Source organism: Trypanosoma melophagium (assembly GCF_022059095.1).
Source record: "Trypanosoma melophagium isolate St. Kilda chromosome Unknown ctg14segment1, whole genome shotgun sequence".
NCBI lineage: Eukaryota > Euglenozoa > Kinetoplastea > Trypanosomatida > Trypanosomatidae > Trypanosoma > Trypanosoma melophagium.
This window is the reverse complement of record NW_027125142.1, coordinates 194,972-214,092: the sequence shown is the minus strand read 5'-3', so window position 1 is coordinate 214,092 and position 19,121 is coordinate 194,972. Positions and strand designations below refer to the sequence as shown.

General features: G+C 42.4%; 6 protein-coding genes across 6 annotated transcripts; 4 read left to right on the top strand and 2 right to left on the bottom strand.

Moving 5' to 3' along the window:
- Window positions 1-988: 988 nt before the first annotated feature.
- LSM04_005344 (uncharacterized protein) lies at window positions 989-1,327 on the bottom strand (the record flags this gene model as incomplete). Its single annotated transcript, XM_067334987.1, has 1 exon — window positions 989-1,327. One exon carries the CDS (start codon window positions 1,325-1,327, stop codon window positions 989-991), a length of 339 nt encoding a protein of 112 aa, XP_067193914.1.
- Window positions 1,328-7,079: 5,752 nt separating this feature from the next.
- On the bottom strand, window positions 7,080-7,817 carry LSM04_003336 (uncharacterized protein; the record flags this gene model as incomplete). The annotated part of the gene is made up of 1 exon (XM_067334986.1): window positions 7,080-7,817. One exon carries the CDS (start codon window positions 7,815-7,817, stop codon window positions 7,080-7,082), a length of 738 nt encoding a protein of 245 aa, XP_067193886.1.
- Window positions 7,818-9,267: 1,450 nt separating this feature from the next.
- Window positions 9,268-11,694, top strand: LSM04_006424 (Cullin; the record flags this gene model as incomplete). Its single annotated transcript, XM_067334985.1, has 1 exon — window positions 9,268-11,694. The coding sequence occupies one exon, from the start codon at window positions 9,268-9,270 to the stop codon at window positions 11,692-11,694; it is 2,427 nt and encodes an 808-aa protein (XP_067193947.1).
- Window positions 11,695-13,615: 1,921 nt separating this feature from the next.
- Window positions 13,616-13,888, top strand: LSM04_000763 (Dynein light chain; the record flags this gene model as incomplete). The annotated part of the gene is made up of 1 exon (XM_067334984.1): window positions 13,616-13,888. One exon carries the CDS (start codon window positions 13,616-13,618, stop codon window positions 13,886-13,888), a length of 273 nt encoding a protein of 90 aa, XP_067193836.1.
- A 1,104-nt stretch (window positions 13,889-14,992) lies between these two features.
- Window positions 14,993-16,402, top strand: LSM04_002951 (Helix-hairpin-helix motif; the record flags this gene model as incomplete). The annotated part of the gene is made up of 1 exon (XM_067334983.1): window positions 14,993-16,402. One exon carries the CDS (start codon window positions 14,993-14,995, stop codon window positions 16,400-16,402), a length of 1,410 nt encoding a protein of 469 aa, XP_067193881.1.
- Window positions 16,403-16,672: 270 nt separating this feature from the next.
- LSM04_006037 (uncharacterized protein) lies at window positions 16,673-18,928 on the top strand (the record flags this gene model as incomplete). The annotated part of the gene is made up of 1 exon (XM_067334982.1): window positions 16,673-18,928. One exon carries the CDS (start codon window positions 16,673-16,675, stop codon window positions 18,926-18,928), a length of 2,256 nt encoding a protein of 751 aa, XP_067193938.1.
- Window positions 18,929-19,121: the final 193 nt, after the last annotated feature.

Below are 19,121 nucleotides of genomic sequence, written 5' to 3'. Positions count from 1 at the left end.
ACGTTAGAATACCATCGAAATGATAACTTAAATGCGGAGCCGCGGATGGACGAATGTCGAACGAAAAGGCCGTATGCCCATTCTGGCGCAAGAAATCCAAGAAGGACTGGGTACTTAATATCCATTCCGCTTCGGAATAAGACTTGCGAATAGTACTTAACATTTTTACTTGCTTGTAAACTTATTTTTAGAAAACTTACCCTTGGAGAGGCTTTAAAGGTGAAGAGAAATCAAAGCCATCTATCATGAAGCCATTCAATATTTTCGCTACCTGATAACGTAAAGTTGGATCATTCTTTTAGCAAGCTTTCAAAAAAAAAAAAATAAAACCCAAACCAGCAATACGGTAAGAATGGAAGTGAATCTTTAAAGATCCTTCGCCTTGGAAGCAGGGCTGGGGAAAGCAGAGGGGTGCAGAAAAACAACCGCCCATCGCATTCCAGAGGGTTTAAATCTATAACTTGCTGTGGTCGCCCTAGTGTTTCTCATGGTGAAGTTTTGTTTTCCCCAAAGTGCAGCAGGGAAACGACGTCGAAACGCAGAGGAAAAGAAAAAGTTACAATATAATGGGAATATCCATAAATCTCCTTCTGGGCCGTTTTTTTTTTTTCTTGAGAGCAAGGCGTCTCTTTGGCGCCTCTCGGGCCCCGGGGGGATAAGTTGGGCGTTCTTGTCATGGGGCCAGCGCATCATCGTCAGCAAACGATTCGTGTACACTTAACGAAATCGCAGAATATCAATTTCAAGTTTAAAATCGAATTTGTATGATGGGTAATGCTCTGAGCTTTTCTTTGCCATCAATGGGGTGAAGAAGAAAGAAGAAGCACTATGTATTATTTTCCAGATTTGCATTAACCACATGTTATGCTTATATATATTTCTTGGAAAGATTTCCCTACCACAAATTTATCGTTAATCTTGAGTAAAAGCAATTGCCAAGAAAATCTTTTCCAGGACACCCGCGCTTCACTTCGCAAGGAATTTCCCTTTACAACGTCTGTGCATTGCGTGCTGCGCGCTTTAGGAATAACTGCAACTGGATTTTATGGATCGGTGGCAAGTCGTTCCCAAACATGAGAAAAGAATTCGTTATTCGCTTGCCGCGGCACCTATTCATTTCATATGCTGAGCGTGGGGGGCCCGACCGATAAAGCACAGACCCACAGCAGTTGAGAGGGTTGTGGTGCATCTTAAAAACCACTTCCAAACAGGTAAAGGGGCCACAAACAGCTGCAACAGTATTTAAGGGCCCTACGCAATAAACGGTGCGGCAGTTTGGGAGTTCGAGGGGGGCGTTTCCCACCGCGGCCGGTAGAAGAATCCCCATACGTTCCCCGAAATCTCCTCTACCTTGGAAACCCACCCGGAAATGCGCCAGCAGGGCTGTCTGCAAGAGCAAAGCTTTCAGAATAAAGGGAACCGCTTCCCCACCAACAAAAATGAGACTTGAAAGCGAAAGGCATAGCGGATGGAAAGTCCCGCCTCGCCGATTTCCCACTTAATTTTTTATTTAGGTACAAGAATAAAAGGCCGTAAAGTCTATATTGGTTTTTCTCCTGCCAGCGCAAGGGGCAAAACCAGACCACAGAGAAGGCTTTGCAAGACAAGAAGGGGGGGAGGAGGAAGCAAAACTCATTTTTTGCATGAGTGTTGTGTTTTCGTTTGTCATTGGGAAATTTTATTCGGGTCCCTTTGAGGTCGGCCCACTGCATTCCGTCCGGTACCAAAAAGTGATCCCGAGCAGTAGGACTCAACTATTGCCATCCAATTCTATTGCTAGATAAAATCTTCGCCGTGACACATTCGAGAGGAAAAACACTTTTTTTTCTTTTTGTGGAACATTTTGAGACCCATTCGCACAGTAACGAGTGCTATGGGGTTGAAAAAGTAAGTGGATTCCTGCTTCTTTCGAACTCAGTTAAGCCGAATGGAATTGGGTCTATGCTCCAACCTTTCCAGTATCGATGTCACAAACTTCTCGGAGTTGTTTAAGGTTGCCTCCCGATAACCCAAGTGTCGCGCAAACCATACTGTGAGGAGATTTCTTTTGTACCCGTATGCTTGCAAAGCGCTCGTTGCAAACGTAGTTCAAACCTGCTTTCTGCCACTGCTGCAGCTGCCGCCAATGGATGTGTCAATGCTCATATTTTGGACAGAATGAAAAGATATTTCGCGCAGACGCAAGAAACTTTACGCGTCTTTCACGGTTACCTTTTTATTTCAGCCCATACGCTTTTTTACGTCTCTCCCTCAAGAAAAATGCAATTTTTCTTCTTTCTTTTGTGGCGTGGCTTGTTGTGCTTTGTGCGGATCTACGCCTCAATCCCTTTTTGTTTTTTTGAGATCCCACCGGCCGCCGCGGCCAAACCCCAAAGGCAAGACACGGCGTTTCGTAAATGGCGTCGTTTTTATTATTATTAGACATCGCGCCTTTATGGGGTTTACCCTAACGGTGCGGCTGCCAACTTCTCGCCGTGGAGCGAAAAGGCCGCTGTCCAAGAAAAGCGACGCCCAGGAGAAATACCCCTTCGCGTTTTGGGGTCCTCAGAATGGCGTGCTCTAATGTGGGCTTTGAGGCCTGTTTTAGAGCACGCTATCATTTCACATTTGTCTCATGGAAATGCCGATCCCTCTGGTATTGGTTCATCTGCTCTCGGGCGCTTTCTTTCAGTGGGAGGGCATTCTGCGTTGTGCATGCGCCTGAGGTGGCGAGTTAATCCGTTTTTCTGGGGGAAGGTTCGGCGAGATAAATTGCATGCAAAGGGATGTTTTTTCACCGCATGTGCTGATTGGCGAGGTAACGTATTTACCGGAGATATTGGTCTGGGCGGCGGTGGCTCAGGCGGTATGTCCGGCGGAGGTGGTGCATGGGGAAACTTGAGTTTCCAAAGCGCATCGGCTTTCTTAAAACCATGCCTGTTAACCATGTGAAGCGCTGCGGTGTTCCTGCATGAGTATTGTGCTCCGCACTCTGTGCATGCTGCTGGCTCGGATGATTTGCTCATGGGGTGGTGTCTCTGCGTTGCTTGCGGCTTCGGTGGGGCTGAGTCGTTGGCCTCTTGGGGTTCCACCATAGACAACCAGGGGGATATGGGGTTGGATTTTTCTCAGCAACCACCCATATCGATGCGAGACTCCTGTGCGGAATATTGCAAGCGCTGTTTCTTCTTCTCGTGTTAGTTCTGGGTTGTCTTTGGTGGGGTTCCAGTTCCCTTTGATTGCCATCTATGAGAAGGACGAGGTGTTTCCTCCCCCTTGAGGATGCGTTTGGCGTAGGCAATGGCATCGGGAATCCAGGCATCATCCCTCTGGGTATGCTCCGCAGCTTTTTTGGCCTCAGCGTCGCATTTTTCGTTCTTCTCTACTCCGCAATGGCCGAAAATAAATTTCAGTCGAATGCGGGCTTTGCGACGTTGCACTTGGAGGATCGGGTTCCATAGTTTACGGAGCATAGGATCCGTAACAGTCAGGGGAGCAGTCTGGAGCGCTTTCAGTAGAGACAGTGAATCTGAGAATACGGAAACTCTGCAGGGTGTTAGGTTTTCTGCCGGTAGTATCGTGAGTAGTTTCCGCAATCCTTCATATAGTGCTATGGTTTCGGCCGCGTAGCTGCAGGCTAGGGGGCCGGCTCCTCTTTGCGTGGTGCTTTGCAGTTCACCATCCTTGTAAATCATCGCCGCTGCCCCAGATTTAACACCCAGGAATACCGAGCCATCAGTCCAACTTTCATAATGTGTACGGGGTGGTGGTGTTTCTCCCATGCGGCGGAAATGTCGGGCTATCCAACGCGCAGATGCTTCCTTTTTGCTTTCTTCAGGGTCGTCAGCGGAGACGTTATCCAGTGACGTGAAGAAGCGAGCGCGCTTACCGAAACGCAGTGTCGGTGTTAATAGCGGCAACTCGCGTGGCTCTATATGGAGCGTTGGGTAGGTCTTCATTATGCGTACATAGAATTTTCGGACTGGGTGGTTCATGTGGTAAACCTGATCAGCGCTATCTTTCAGGGATCCACCTCTCGTCTGGCATAGTAAGAAGTGTTTGAGGCTCCGTATCATGGCTGTCGTTTCTAGTGGTAGAAGACGGGCTTCTCGTAGTGCGTCGTCGGAGCGACATCCAAATGGGATTCCTGCTATGGTTCGACAAGCTTTGTTTTGGCCTGCTGCTAATTGTTGGCGGCGTGTGGGTGAAGCATCCCAGTACCAGACCTCAAATCCATATGGCTTCTGGGCTTGAACTAGGGCCAGATAGAAAGTGCGCAAAACATCCCGTTTTGGGCCCCATGCGGTGGACGAGATTGCAGCGAGCTGCAACAAACAAAAATTCATGCTTTGCCTCGTCTTTATTAAATGGGAGGACACTCCGCGATGGTGTTGGAATGTAATTCCGAGAAGTTTTGGAGCTTTCTCTAGACCGACAGGGGTGCCGCGTAGTTCAAGGGAGAGGGGGTTTTGGTCCAATGATCCAAAGAGGGTGTATTTCGTTTTGTCTGCATTTACTTCCATGAAGTGGCTCTTGGACCATCCATCAACCACATTCATTCCGCTTTGTAGCACACTGTTGATGGCGTCTCTGTTCTCATGTCGTGCTGCTGGCGTGAGGTCATCAAAAAAGCCGTGGCACAGAAGAGGAACTTGAGATAATCGTCTGCTTAGAGTGTTCATTGCTATAATAAACTTAAGCGGGCCTAGAACCGTTCCTTGCGTTACGCCGCGGTGGAAATAGCATTAGTGGTGAGGATTTTCCTTGGACTCGTACTTTAGCCTGACGTCCTTTTAAAAATGAGGCTGACCATCGGATGGTGTGGAGTGGGAGCTCCATCTCTCGCATCGCGCTAACAATGCGGTCGTGATCTACAGTATCGAAGGCCTTGGCGTAATCGACGAATACGGCACCTGCGCGCGAGTCATACGAAGGTCTCTGAGGGCTGCGCGCAGGTGTAGTAATTGGTCTGGTGTGGAGTGGCCAGGCCTGAACCCGGATTGTTGTGGGGTCAGCTTGGATTCAATAACATCCCGAATGCGGGCTGCTATAATCCTTTCCATTAGTTTGGAAATGCAGCTAGTTAATTTGACTGGTCGAAACGAGTCCAGGTCTGTTGCCTTCTTCCCTGGTTTGGGGAGGGGCGCAATAACACCTACTTTCCAAGCAGCTGGGACAATACCAGTGCGGAGGCTTTCATTGAAAAGTGAAAGGGTTTCTGCTTTCGCTCTGGGTCCCAAATGTTGGAGAGCCTCGCTGCAAATCCCATCCGGAACAGCCGCCGTTCCTTTCGGGAGAAGGCGCTGGGCCCGTTCCAGTTCCGCTCCTGTAATGGGTGCAAATTCCTCGCCAACAACTGGGATGGGTGCCGTCTGGCTCGTGCGGAGTAAAAACGGATAAAGTGCTTGGCCTTCTGATTTTCCGTGGGCACCGTGTTGTTAATCTTTATCGCCGGGGTGCTCAGTGGGCGTGGGGCGTAAATCCTCTTTACAATGTTCCAACGGCAGCCGTCTGCTACGGCCATCTTGCCGCAGAGGGCTTTCCATCTTTCATGGGAGGCTTGTCTCGGCATCTCTCTGCGGCGTGCTGCCAACCTGTCTCTATAGACAGAGGCTTTACATTGTTGGATCTCCGGCTCGATCTCACTGAGTTCTGGAGTCCAAAAGGGGGCGGCGTCTCGTCCTCCGCGGGGGACCGCTGCAGCTGTTGCGATGCGGATCGCGGAGGCGAGTAAACGTTCTCGTTTGTGAACGCTCATCTTCTGTGTTGGTAGTTTTCGGCATTGGGCATTTGACATTTGTCCAAAACGAGACCATTTCGCATTCTTCCATGCATGGGGTGGGGCACGGGGGCGAGGGAACCGCAGTGGTTCATCATCATCATCTACTACTACGTCGAAGAGGGTGATATAATGGTCACTATCCGGAGAGAACTTGGCTGTCCAAGACTCTATGCGACACTCTCGGGATAGTGTCACGTCCGGCGCGGACGGACCGTGACGTGTAGTGTGGCGGGTGCTTTCTCCATTGTTCTGCATGAAGAAATCGTTATCTAGGCACCATTGCACTAGAACATCGCCACGTGTATCAGGTGGGATCGCGCGATTCCAGGCCAACGCATGCGTTTCAGCATCTGCACCAGTGAGGTGGGGTCCGCTGGTCGTCAAGAGTGCGTCCAGTTGCGATGCTGTAAATGATCTCCCTGAAGGGAAGTATGCTGACTTCACTGAGAGCGCCAGCCCTTCTGTCAAGTGGATCGTTGCGTGAGTATACCCAATGCTCGCCACAACAGACGATCCTACTTCCACCGGCAGGTCTTCACGAACCAGAATCGAAACGCCGCCACCTTTAGAGGGGCGGGGCACTCCATGATTTTGATCGCCAGCGATTGTGAAACTCGACACTTCCGCACAAGACATTTTCATCTCGCTTAGAAGGCCGAATGGCACGTTTTCCTCAACGAGGGTTTTGTGGAGAGCAAGCCCCTTGGCCTGGGTAAGTCCAGCTGGGTTCCACTGCATACCTCGCAGAGAAGGGCCGGGATTTTCCTCCACATCACCGCTCAGCGGTAACTTGGTACAGGTGATACTGCTGACAGCACGTCGACAAGTGCCCCAGGACCTTGGATTGAGTTCTGCCCCAGCAAGGCGCGGCTGGTCCCGGTGCTGTGCGACGCCGTAGCTTAAGCGCCAGCGAGTTTTCCAGAAGAAAAACATCGCTGGCTCTGGGCTTCCTCCGGCAATGCGGGGTGCTGGACCTGGGTGCAAAGATAAGATGGCCGAGAATTGCCTAGGTGGTGGCGCCGTGTCTTGCCACTCCTTCGGCCAGTTTCCTCCCATGGAAAAATCCAAAGCCCCCTGGTGGTGTTATTGGGGCGTGTTGTTGCCTTCATTGCCTGGGCCGACCTTTTCTTCTGGTGCTTTTCTTTGCTGGGATGCGTTGTTTCTTTTTTTCGTGGCTGCCTGGAGGCGTTTCCCCGGACGCCCGCCCTATGGATAAAACTGGTGCCAGAACCCTATTTTGCCATAACGCATAGGGTTGTGTCAGGCGAAACGCTTTCGGCGAGGAAGGGGGGCAGTTTCCCATTTTGCCTCCATTCTGTTATTGGTTTCGCGCCGCGCCGAACCTTATTGTTGTGCGGCCTTTTCGTTTCCTCGCTGGGTTCGCGCCTGGTTTGGGTTTTGCTACGCGGGGGTTCCCCTTGGGAAATCTCTGGGCGGATGAACTTTGAGCCGGCGCACGGAACAATTCCCTCCCGCCAGGCCATCCAACAAAAAATACCACAACGGGAATGCTATTGATCCCTATTTCTCGCCGTCGCTTTCCATTTCTTAGTGCAAAGACTCTCTTGGCTCCGTTCTGCGGGGTTTTGGAATTCTGAGGGAAGGCACGGCCGTTGCGAACCGTTTCCCGTGGGAAGCTGCCATGTTTTTTTTGTGTCATTGGTTTTTTTCCGCCTATTGATTTGAGGCGCATTGCCCATAACGCCGGTCCGTTCCCGGAAGTGCGGCCCACAGAACGCGCATCTTCAATTTTGGGGTCCCTCTGCATGAAGGGTTCGTCCATTTTTTTTTTTTTGATGTTCCCTAATGGTTTCCTGGCTCTCCTGAATCTTCGTTTTGGTGTTGGTCCTGGTCGTTTGGAGGTTTCTTCATGAAGGGCAAACCCAAAATGAGGATTTACTCTGCCGCAGCACCTTCCCCAACCCGAAGCGTGGGCGAACTCAAGATTGGAATCTGGTCCCTTTGCCTTTGCTTTGGCGGGCCTGGGTTCGTATGGCGCGGTGTCTCTCCAAAGGTTGCGCGTTCTTTGCGTTCTGGTGAGGGCAATTTGCGGCATTAAAAGTGTGAATGAATCCTTTGGCGCGCCCCTTACCCCTTCGCAAAGGTTTGGTTCGAGTAGCGGGGGGTTTCTCAAACAGCCCCACCCCTGGGGAAATCCTTTCCCATCCCTTTTCTCGGCAAAGGCAAGTGGTGATTTACACTCTTATACTGTGTCCCTTTCTTCTTTGGAATGGGAAAAATTGGGAGTTCTTGTTGTGAGAGAGATCGTCCGATACAAAACTTTTGCCGGCCATTGTGAGAACAAATTTCTTTTGTTCAAACGCAAAGTTGTTGCAAAAACAAACCCTGCATCTGCCCCATCGGCCCTTCATCTCTCAATACTTTATTTTTGTGAAGGGCCATGAAACGGAATTTCTTTTAAATTTTTCTATTTTATGCTCAGCTGCGGTTTGCTCCGTTGATTTCAAGAAGGACCGCCTTGCAACAGAGGTTCGAAAATTCCACCTTCGGGTTACCGCGTGGTCCCAGAAAACCCGCAACGCAAGCTTTGTTAAAAAATGTTGAAAATTGTTCCCATGGATCCATCGCACAACAGGGGGTTGTGTTTGCCACTGGTCTGCTTTGAAATTTCTTTTTCTGTCTTCCGGTCCGCGCCGCTGGGGAAAAACCGGAAAAACGGACACGAGTTTTCTCGGGAGAAGCAGGCCGAGAAGGAAAGATTAAAAGGAAAGGTCCTTTTCCTACTCGGCGGTGTTCGTTGTGGCGGTCTTGGGGCCCCCGCCTCGCCCCAAGCAAAAAAGGGAGGCGTCACCCGCCAAAAAAAAAAAAACCCTCGGGCGAAAGCGGAATTTAATCGAAAAAGAAAACGCCAGCCGGTTGGGTTTGGGTGGGGTTCTCCTCGGCGCGGGGTCCCGGGGTTTCTTTCTCTTGGTAGCCGCGCCGCTGCCTAGTCCCATGGGGTTTTTCGGGTTTGGATGGGTTTCGTCTTCGGGCTGCTTTCCCGATGGTTTGTTTCGGCGGTTGAAGAGGGATTGGGGCGCACTCCGTTCAGGGTGGGCGACGTGTGTCGTATTGATTGTTTTTCTTTGTTGTTGTTGTTGGTGGGTTTTTTTTTTTTTTTTTGCCGATCCTTGGCGGCGTCATTTCGTTGTTTTGGCAGGCCTGGTGTGCTGGACCGTTTGTTGGGTCGAAGGGTTTACCTGTTACTGAATCTGCGTTTGCACGTTTTTTTTTAGTGAAACTAATGTTAATATTGATTTTAATGGGAGTTCTCTTTTATTTTTATTTTATTATATATTTTTTTACACTGACGATCAACTTATTTTGACTTAATTTTGCGATTTTATGTCTTTTTTCTCCTTTCAGGTGTGAGCAAGAAAAAAAAAATTTTTTTTTTATTCTTTAAAGCTTTGCTGTTTTTTTTATTTATTTAAGATTGGCCGCTCTGGTAGTAGAAACGCACATATACATATAAAAGAATGTTCAGAGGAAAAGAAATAACGCAAATGGGTTTTCCTCCTGGTGGGGATGATCAACAATTTGATGTTGTAAGTGCGTACTCAGGATCATTATTTGCTAAAACTTTTGATTTTAATGCACTCTGGAGTAGAGTGAGTACAGTGTGCAATACCATTCTCGCATGGGATGAATCCCCAGATTTTAAAGGACAGAAAGCAATTCAGGAAGTGGTTCGAGCGTACACCATTGTTTATAGATTGGTTTCTGCACCTTGCAATGAATGTCCAAAATTGGTTCGTGGAACAACTACTCAAGAAGATGTGGTTGGAAATGGAGTTGAAGGTACACAGGCGCTTGTCGTTTACTACCTTCTTCGTGACATGATACGCTCGTGGTTATCAAAAACAGTTTTACATCGTCTTAAAGCTGCTATTAACAATGAACCATCAAGTTTATTAAAAACTTATCTCAAAGAATGGAAAACATATATTGTTGCAATTAATAACTTGAGAGTGGTATTTTCTTATCTTCATGGACCCTGGCAAAAGTATGGTGCACCCCCTGAACACCCACTTTTACCAACTGAGGTTCTTGCCTTGATTCAGTGGAATGAAGTAATAATGGTTCCTGTAATTACAGATCCTATGGGAACTGAAATTTTTTCTCTCATTGCAAAAGACAGAAAGAATCCATTAGATGGATCAAATTTTGCTATCATACGAGAACTTTCAGAGGCTTTGGGGACTTTGAGTGACCCACGAACTAATTTTTATGTTGCAACGATAGAAGAACCATATATTACTTTATTGCAAACGTTTTGCCAGGATAATAAACCCCTTAAAGCAAAAGCTGAGGTTTTGGACTATATTAACTGGTGTTTAAACCTTTTTCACGATGAAGGAATACGAGCTGAACAAATTTTAAATAAGCCATCGATACCTTTGGTAAAACAACGAATGGCGGATGTGCTCATTGATAAAAATATTGACTATTTGGTAAGACCTTTGGATTTATGGATGCTTAAAAATAATGGATCGGGATTACTTGTTCTGTATGAGTTGATGTCGAAGAGTAATACTGGTTTGACACGTTTTACAGAGACGGTGACAGAAACTGTTTTTCGTAAAGGAATGAATGAAGTGGATAAAATGTGTGAAGAATCTCAACGGAAAAGTGAAAGTGTTTATAAAGCGGTTCTCAAAGGAATAATATCAGTTGATAAATTTTTTGAACCTATCAAAAGGGCATTTAAAGAGCTTAAGGTTCTTGAAAAACCCATGTCTGATGGACTTGAAAAAGTTTTGACAAATAATCGGCGTATTAAGAGTAGAGCCGCATTGGGAGAAGAATTAGCACGGCTTGCACATATGGAATTAAAATCTCATGGAACAAGTGAAGATTTTACTCGAACTGTTCATGAAATCGTTCTATTATTTGAACTTCTTCCTTTAAAGGCCCCCTTTTTGGAGTCTTATCCTAAATATCTCGGTGAAAGACTTTTATCTGAAACATTTTGTGAAACTTTTGAACGCTTAACCATTCAGAAAATATCAGAATCAAAAGGTTGTACCAATGATTTTCTACACAAATGTGAAGTTATGTTAAGTGATATAGTGGAGAACAGCAGATCTTTATTAGATGAGTTTAATTTATCTCGTTTTGATGATTTTGCTAAAGATAAATGGGTATTTAATCCAAGAGTTCTTACAGGTTATATGTGGACGGGTATTTCAGCAGGTATGATCACACCAATTCCATCATGTTTGTCAACCAAATTGTCGGAATATCAAACTTTTTTTTCTCGAGTTCGTCCAAAACGTCATCTTACTTATGTTTCACGTTTTTCACGAGGTGTGGTAAGAATGAACTTACCTCCTGGACCAGGATTACCAACTATTGAATTACATATTGGACAGTTACAACTACTTCTTACTCAATATTTTAATGAAGTAGAAGAATGGGATCTTGAAGAACTTTCAAAGATTATATCTTTAACTCAAAATGATACCCTTTTTTGTGCTATAAATGCTTTTGTCAAGCATGGCATTTTTGAGATTTATAATGGAAGAGAAAAAGTTGATTCGCCTCTAGAAAAGGCTTTACCAAATCATATTATTCGTTTGGTACCTTCACCAGTTACCAGAAAAAGGAAGTTATTACTATATTCTTATGAATGGGGTGGAACTACACAAAATACAATGACAAATTCTACAGAATTTTCCAACGATCATGTGGACGCTTCTTATGTAGTGGATCAAGTAAAAACCCCTGCTATACAAGCTACACTTATTCGAGTTTTTAAATCTTATGGGACTCTTTCATTCACTCAACTTTTGGAAAAAGTCAAAGCTGAAGCGCCTCCTCAATTTGTACCCACTGTTCAGCAAGTAAAAATGTCATTAGAGTTCCTTATTAATCGTGGGTTTGTAAGCAGAAGTGACTCAAACGGTGGTGAATTTTCATATGTTTCTTGATTTTATGCCTGAAAACACCTAGTTCATTGTTTTTTTTTTCTTTGGGGTTTAGTTCTATTTTGTTTTCCGGTTGTTTGAGGAATAACCATCTGAGTTTAGTGGTTCGTGATCTCAGATTTTAAAGAAATGTTACTGTCAAGGGCCGTTTTTTTTTTCTTCCCAACATGTGAGATGGGGGACTTTTTACTGACAAATTATGGTTAAAGGGTCACTAGCAAATTCGGAAATAACAGAGAAAAATACTTTTAGATTTTATTATTTCCTTTCTGTAGGATAAGAAAAAAAAATCGGGATGCGCACTGTATGGGTAGAAAAAAAAAAAGGAAAATGCGATTTATTTAACATCCGACGACATAGTACAAATTCAGGTTTACGGGGATTTTTTTTTTTGTTGGTGCCAAAGAAAATCAAAATTCATGATGTATGAATTTGGTAAATCCATCTTCATATTTTGTTATTATTATTATTATCATTGTTATTGTCATTGTTATTATTATTATTATTATTATTGTTATTTTGGACAATTTCTTTTCAAACTGTATAACGTAAGCCATCATATGGGGTTCCTCAAAAATAAGATGTGAAATTTTATTTCTTCTTTCCCAAGTTTACAGGGTTTTTGTGAGGGTTTAGTAATAGGTAATAGTGCCTTAGTTTTTTTTCTTTTTGTACCAAGGATGAATATCTGGGCGTTGACTTGGACTTGATCTCAGGAGTTCATGGAGATATCTGATGAGTTACGAATAAAAAAAAAAAACGAAAGAACCAAATAGAGTGATGTGCTAAGATGGCAACAAGCATAATGGCTTTTTTTTTATTTAACTAATTACTTTCGCTAAGACTAAATTTCTTGCTCCCATTCAATGCACGAAAGGTTAGGTGTGTATTAACGATAAGATTAGTCCCTATTCTTCAATTGGTTCCACTCTACCGTGGATACATCTACATATTGCTGGGGTAATAGTAGCAAGATCAACAACAAAGGGATTTTAAGCAGGTAAAAATTTCTTCTTCAATGATGCTAAGAGTTGATCTTAAAAAGCAAAAAAAAAACCCACCACTTCATATAAATATACATCCCCCCTGACTCTAAGCATAGAAGAAATTTTGAAGATGGTAAAAAAGCAACAGAAATAAGCTATAAGTAAGTGCCACGAAGTGAGCCAATTCTTTTCCTATTACTATTACTATCACTATTACCATTTCTTTTTATTATCATTTGATTCTAAACCACTTGATACAGGTGTAAAAATCGTACTAAGGGAAAAGAGAAAAAAAACTTTCTTTGTAAAGTTGACTAGGGTATCCAAACTGTTTTACTTTTTTTTTTTACTTCTCACTCAAATTAAAACAAACAAACATACATCGATCGTTTTTTTTTTCTCGACCTTCCTGCTTTGTGTATTGAGAGAAGGGGAGCCTTGGTGATTTCTTGTGGGATGCAAAAGGAGAACCATGGGGAGCTCTTGGTTGTTTCTCCACCATGTACAGCCGTCTTTTACGAAATTCATGAGACTTTAGGGACTCGTTAACACGTTCATATGGGGTACAATTTTTTTTTCTCGTTTTTGGGATTTGATGAAAATAATAAAATAAACTTATACATTTCTGGTGGAATTATGTAACCATTATATTTTTTAGTTGTTATTGGGATGGAGTTTTAATATCCTTTTCTTCCCCCCATATCTCCCTTTCGTACTTTCCCTCCTTTGGGAAAAGCGATTCCTTTTTTTTTAAACACATCTCATTCACTTTTTATCGACTCATGAATTGCTGGCAATTTGTTCTATTTCTAGTTGGCTCCTACTATTTCCCTTTTTACAGAATACTCTTTGATTTTTTTTTCTTTTTATACTATCAAATACTTAAAGAGGAAACAATTTTCATCACAGAGTAGCATCGTTATAGATAAAAGAAAGGTATGACACAACTACCTTCTGCGACAATCAAACTCGTGGAGATGCCGAAAGACATGGAGAACTACGCTATTCATTGCGCCCAGGATGGCTTCTCTAAGCTTTACACAGAAAAGGAAGTTGCTTCCCATATCAAAAAGGAGTTTGATAAAAAGTATGGACAGACCTGGAACTGTTTTGTTGGACGGAATTTTGGCAGTTATGTCACACATGAAACAAACCACTACATCTACTTTTATATGGGACAAATGGGAGTACTCTTGTTCAAGTCGTCATAATAAAATTTATCCTTGTCCTGTATGACTGACTTTCTTACTATTGAAAGATATATGTGAATGTGTCTGTGTCTGTGTGTTTGTTTGTGTGCGTTTGTGTGGAGAGGTTAAGTATCTCAGATTCCGTTCTATTTATCTACCTTTACCTATTTTTTCTTTTATCATCTATTCTTTTTAAAAAAGGCTTGAGATGAGGAAAAGGAAATGGGTTGTGTATGGCGAAATGTATATGTTCGATTTTTTTTTCTTTACAAAAGAAAAAAAAAGAAGAAAACAAAAATAAAAGAATAATTATTATTCTTTGGTCTTGGTTATCATTTAAATATCTTTCCTATCATCATGAAAATCTATCGTTTTCCTCCTTTTTCTTTTTCTTTGTAAAATTGGTTTTCCTAGGTCTCATTTTCTTTATCTCTAGCATTTCTGAATGTTTTAGGAAATAGATGGAACTAGTTCAATGATAGAAAAAGAAAAGGAAAAAAAAAGCAATGATATTTTTTATGGAGTTTTACTAGGAATAATATTCTGGATGAGCTCATAGTATCTGGAGACAAGTGATCTTTTACGTGGCTTCTCAATTCCGAAAAAGTAAAAGCCTTCTGGAAATTTTTGGTATTTTGCTTCACTGATTTGAATCGCGGAAGTGAAAAGAATCTTGGTCTCGACGATTGTTTTTCTTTTTTTCGCATAGTATGCATAAATGTTGTGACATTGGGTTAATTACTACTAATTTGCCTGACTGTTAATTGTTTCTCTGTATCTTTACTGGATGGGTGAGAAAAGTTTGAAACTACTTACAATATGATCTTTTAAAACTATTAACAGTATTTCAATGGACTAACATTTTCTTCGTTTTCTTTTTCTTCCAATGACTATATTGGGAAAATATATACATATGGTTTATTTTTGCTTCTCTTTGCAGAGTGAGAACCAAACCGTGAGTTGTGTGTGTGTTTTTTCATTCCCTCTTTCTATGTTTGTGTGGGTATATCTTTCTTTCTTAAGCTTGAAAAAAACTGCTTGGAGGCTTGGCTTTTATACTTATGTGCTAATTTTTTTATTAAAGTGAAGAGGGATAATTGAGGTGGTAGTACGAAACTATTCGTGATGAATAATTCCCACCAGGAAATACAAAAGGCAATAATAGAGTGGTTTAACAAACATCAACGACAAGACTTACCTTGGCGACAACCATTTCTTTCTAAAGTAGATGCCACAACAACTATACGAGGTTCTGTTTGGGTACCAGATCCTTATCATGTATGGGTTTCTGAAGTAATGTCGCAGCAGACACAGATGGACACCGTTATTCGTTACTTTAAACAATGGATAGACATTTTTCCCAATGTGGCAGCTTTAGCAGAAGCATCTGAGGAATCTGTTAAAGCAGTTTGGTCGGGTATGGGTTATTACCGACGTGCAGTCTATTTAAAGAAAGGTGCAGAGTATGTTTTGAGACAATTTGGTGGAAATCTGCCCTCTACGGCGAGTCAACTTATGAAAGTACCAGGTATTGGACCCTACACTGCTGCTGCTATCGCATCTATTTGCTTTGGTGAAAAGGTTATATCAGTTGATGGAAATGTTGTCCGAGTACTAAGTCGATTGCGCTGTGCGAGAGATTTTGATCCCAAGGTAGCAAAAAATATTAAAACCGTAATGCAATGGGGACAAGAACTAATGAATGATGGCCCTTGTAATAATCCAGGAGCTCTTAATCAAGGACTGATGGAAGTAGGAGCAAGAGTCTGCAAACCATCTGGACGACCTCTTTGTGAAGAATGTCCGTTACAGTCATTATGCAAGGCTTATGCAGCTAAAGAGCGTGGTGAATTAGAAGTTATTGAAGGTATAGTACCGTTAAGAGCTGTATCAGTAAGAAAGAAAAAAGAAAAAGTTATTTGTGTGGTACATGAATTTATTCTTGATAAAAATGAAGATATACAGATACCACGACATTTTATTGTGGTTCAGCGACCCAATGATGGTTTGTTGGGTGGAATGCTAGAGTTTCCCTCCATAACATGTGTTTCATCATCTGAAAATGATATAAAGAAAGAGATGAACTCTGGTGATGATGATGATGGTGATTCTTTTAATAACAGTGAGAATGTTTTTAACGATAAGAAAATTATGAAATTACTTGAACGGTTGAGTGCAGGACATTCTGAAGTTATTCCTGTCGGTTCTGTTCGACACATATTTTCTCATATTGATATGGAGGTGATTGTTTATCATGCACTATGGAGAGAAACAACGGAAGAAGCCAAGAAAAATATCGGAGGTGTAAAAATGGAGGAGACTAATAACTCTGGACTAAAACGACTGGTATGTGTTTCACTAGCAAAAGAACTTGGTGTTGTACCATCACGTATTTATGTGAAAACAGAGGAGGAGATAAAAAGTTCTGCAGCTAGTCGACTCTTGTTAAAGATTCTTCACAAATTGCCACTGAATACTGATCAAAGAAATTTGAAAGTAGTGGGAGTTAAAAAACGCCAAAGGACAACTGTGTGAGACATATAAAATTTTATTCTTGTACCCTAAGTAAACTAATTTCCACACTTCCCAGATATATATATATATATATAATAAGAGATGTGTTTTTTTTTTCTCTTTCTTGAGCTCATATTACACTTCATTTAAGAGTGAAATGAAGTGAATTTTTTTTTCCCTTTCCTCTCGTGTGTACCTGATTTCTTATTCTTTTCTTTTGATAATTTAAATGATTACCTTTTTATCATATAGTATATATATATACATATATTCTTAAGCCGTATTTCCTGTATGCAGGGGTGGTACCAATTTGGATATGATGGTTTCCCATCTGGTGAGGTACGTAGACGGTTCTACCGCCAACGTGATGACCCTTGTGATAGTGAAGAGGAACAAGAGGTATATAATGATAATGATCGGCCTGTTTACTACTATCCAATGCATGAAAGCGAAGAAGCTTCTTCTGCAGAGGATGAGATGGAGGATGAATCAATGTCAATACTACCACCACCACCACCATCTACTCCTTTTCCTTTACGTATGTCAGTTTGGGAAAGTTATCCAGGTCACTGTGGTAGCACCACTGTGCTTTTAAAAGGAGATGATGATGATCATAATGGAGATGATTCTACTGAAGAGAAAACTGCTTACTTTTTATTACATGGAGGTGTATTGGCGGTAAATGGGCAGGTCTTGAATTCCTCTGATGTATTGCGTGTGGAATCGAGTGTTAGTGTTGTTTCTGGAAATCAGACAGTTTCTGTTGTACCTTCTGATACTTCACTTGCTAAAGCTATTTCTTTAATGGGTGGGAATCCTTTTGCTTCAGATGAAGTACATACTACATTGGATGCTGCAGCATCTCCGCCTCGTCGTTTTGGACATTGTGCGGTAGATATTCCAAGTTTTTCTTCACTTGATATGCTTATACCTGAATACCGAACGACGTGTGAACTACATTTAAGTTTAATTATTGGTGGTGCCTTTTGTGATCGGGTTCCAAGAACATTGCATGATGTACACATAAGAGGTTCTGTAATGTGTGAACCGTGGTTATGTGTAACCGTACTTAAAAATCGTAAAGAATCTTCATCCTTGATTGCTCGCTCTGCAAAATCTTCAAAACAACCACCAGCATCAACAGCAGCAGTTACTTCATCTCCAGTACATTGGACAGCACATTATCCTCTTCCAGGATTAACGCCTTTTACTGTGGTGCCTAGGGTTTTTGCTACTTTAACTCCCTGGCCAATTATAGAAAAGGATTCTGAAACAGTATCGTATGCGTATTTAGGTGGAAGTGTAAACGGTTGGGATCCATTACCACTATTTGGAATTTGGTTAATTCATGTAGATACTAGACAGTGGAGACTTTCTACATCAATTCTTGAGACTTTTGGAGAAGAACCACCATCCCGATTTGGTCATTCAGCGGTTCTTGTACATTCACAAGATATTTACGTCTTTGGAGGAATAGGAGTACGACGAACATATTTAAATGATCTTGTGGTACTAAACTGTTCAACAAGAGTTTGGAGAGAAATTTTTGTTCCTTCTCTCTTAACAATGCCACCACGTGCTTTTCACAGCTGTGTGCTATTCCCACAATCTGAAACACTTCTTTTCATGGGAGGTGAAGCTGGTGGACGACATGAATCTACAGTTTGGAAGTATAACGTGAAACGTAGTGTCTGGCGCCTAGTAACCTTTCCAACACTTGATGGCTCTCTTAATTTATTACCATCGAAGAAGATTGACACATCTACAAGTCGTTTCCTTAGTGCTGTTCATCTGTTATGTGAGCGGGAGAGATTAGATGCTGAAGGGCGGGATACCATAACTAGTGTGGATACACAACGCAGGAATAGACAAGGTTATATGTTTGACAACAGTGGTGGTAATAATAATAATAATAATAATAATAATAATAATAATAATAATAATAATAATAATAATAATAATAATAATAATAATAATAATAATAATAATAATAATAATAATAATAATAATAATAATATTAATAATATTAATAATATCTGCGTATTACCAACCTCAAGGTCTTATTTGAGAAGTGGCTCCATTCCTGTGCATTCACCTGCTGCTGCTGCTGCTTCTTTTTATTCGTCTGCTGCTCCCTTTTCTTCGGTGAAAGTTCATCATGATAATACTACCGTCACACTTCTCAGCAAATACTACATTGCGGCTTTACATGGATCACTACTGCAAGTACTGCATATGCGAAGTGGGGTGGTCATATTTGGAGGAACGAAGTCTCCCGCCGTGACTCCACTTGGTTGGATTGCGGCGCGAGACTACTCTTTGAAGGAAATTGCCGCTATGTGGATCTGTACACATCGATCACGTCCTTTCAATGAGACGAGATTGGGTCAACCGCTTTGCACGGACGTAAGTACATTGTACGATCAGGAGGATCAAACTACAAACACTACAGCAAAGGAACGTGCCAATTTGGTAAAACGTTCCATTGCGGAGTATCAACTGGATCAATGGCAGCGTTACATCCGAAAACGTCTTCGTGATCAGTAATGAGTGTCAATGTTTATGGGTAGTGTATAAATCCTTTTTTTTATAGCTAATTGTTTGTAGTAGTTGATAACAATAAAAATTGTTGTTTTTTGTTTCTTTATTTCTGTCTTCTCTTACAATCTTTTCTCATTTTTCTTTCTTCCCTTTCTTTTATGAAATTTTTTATTACGGCCACCTACAAAACGAATGAGAG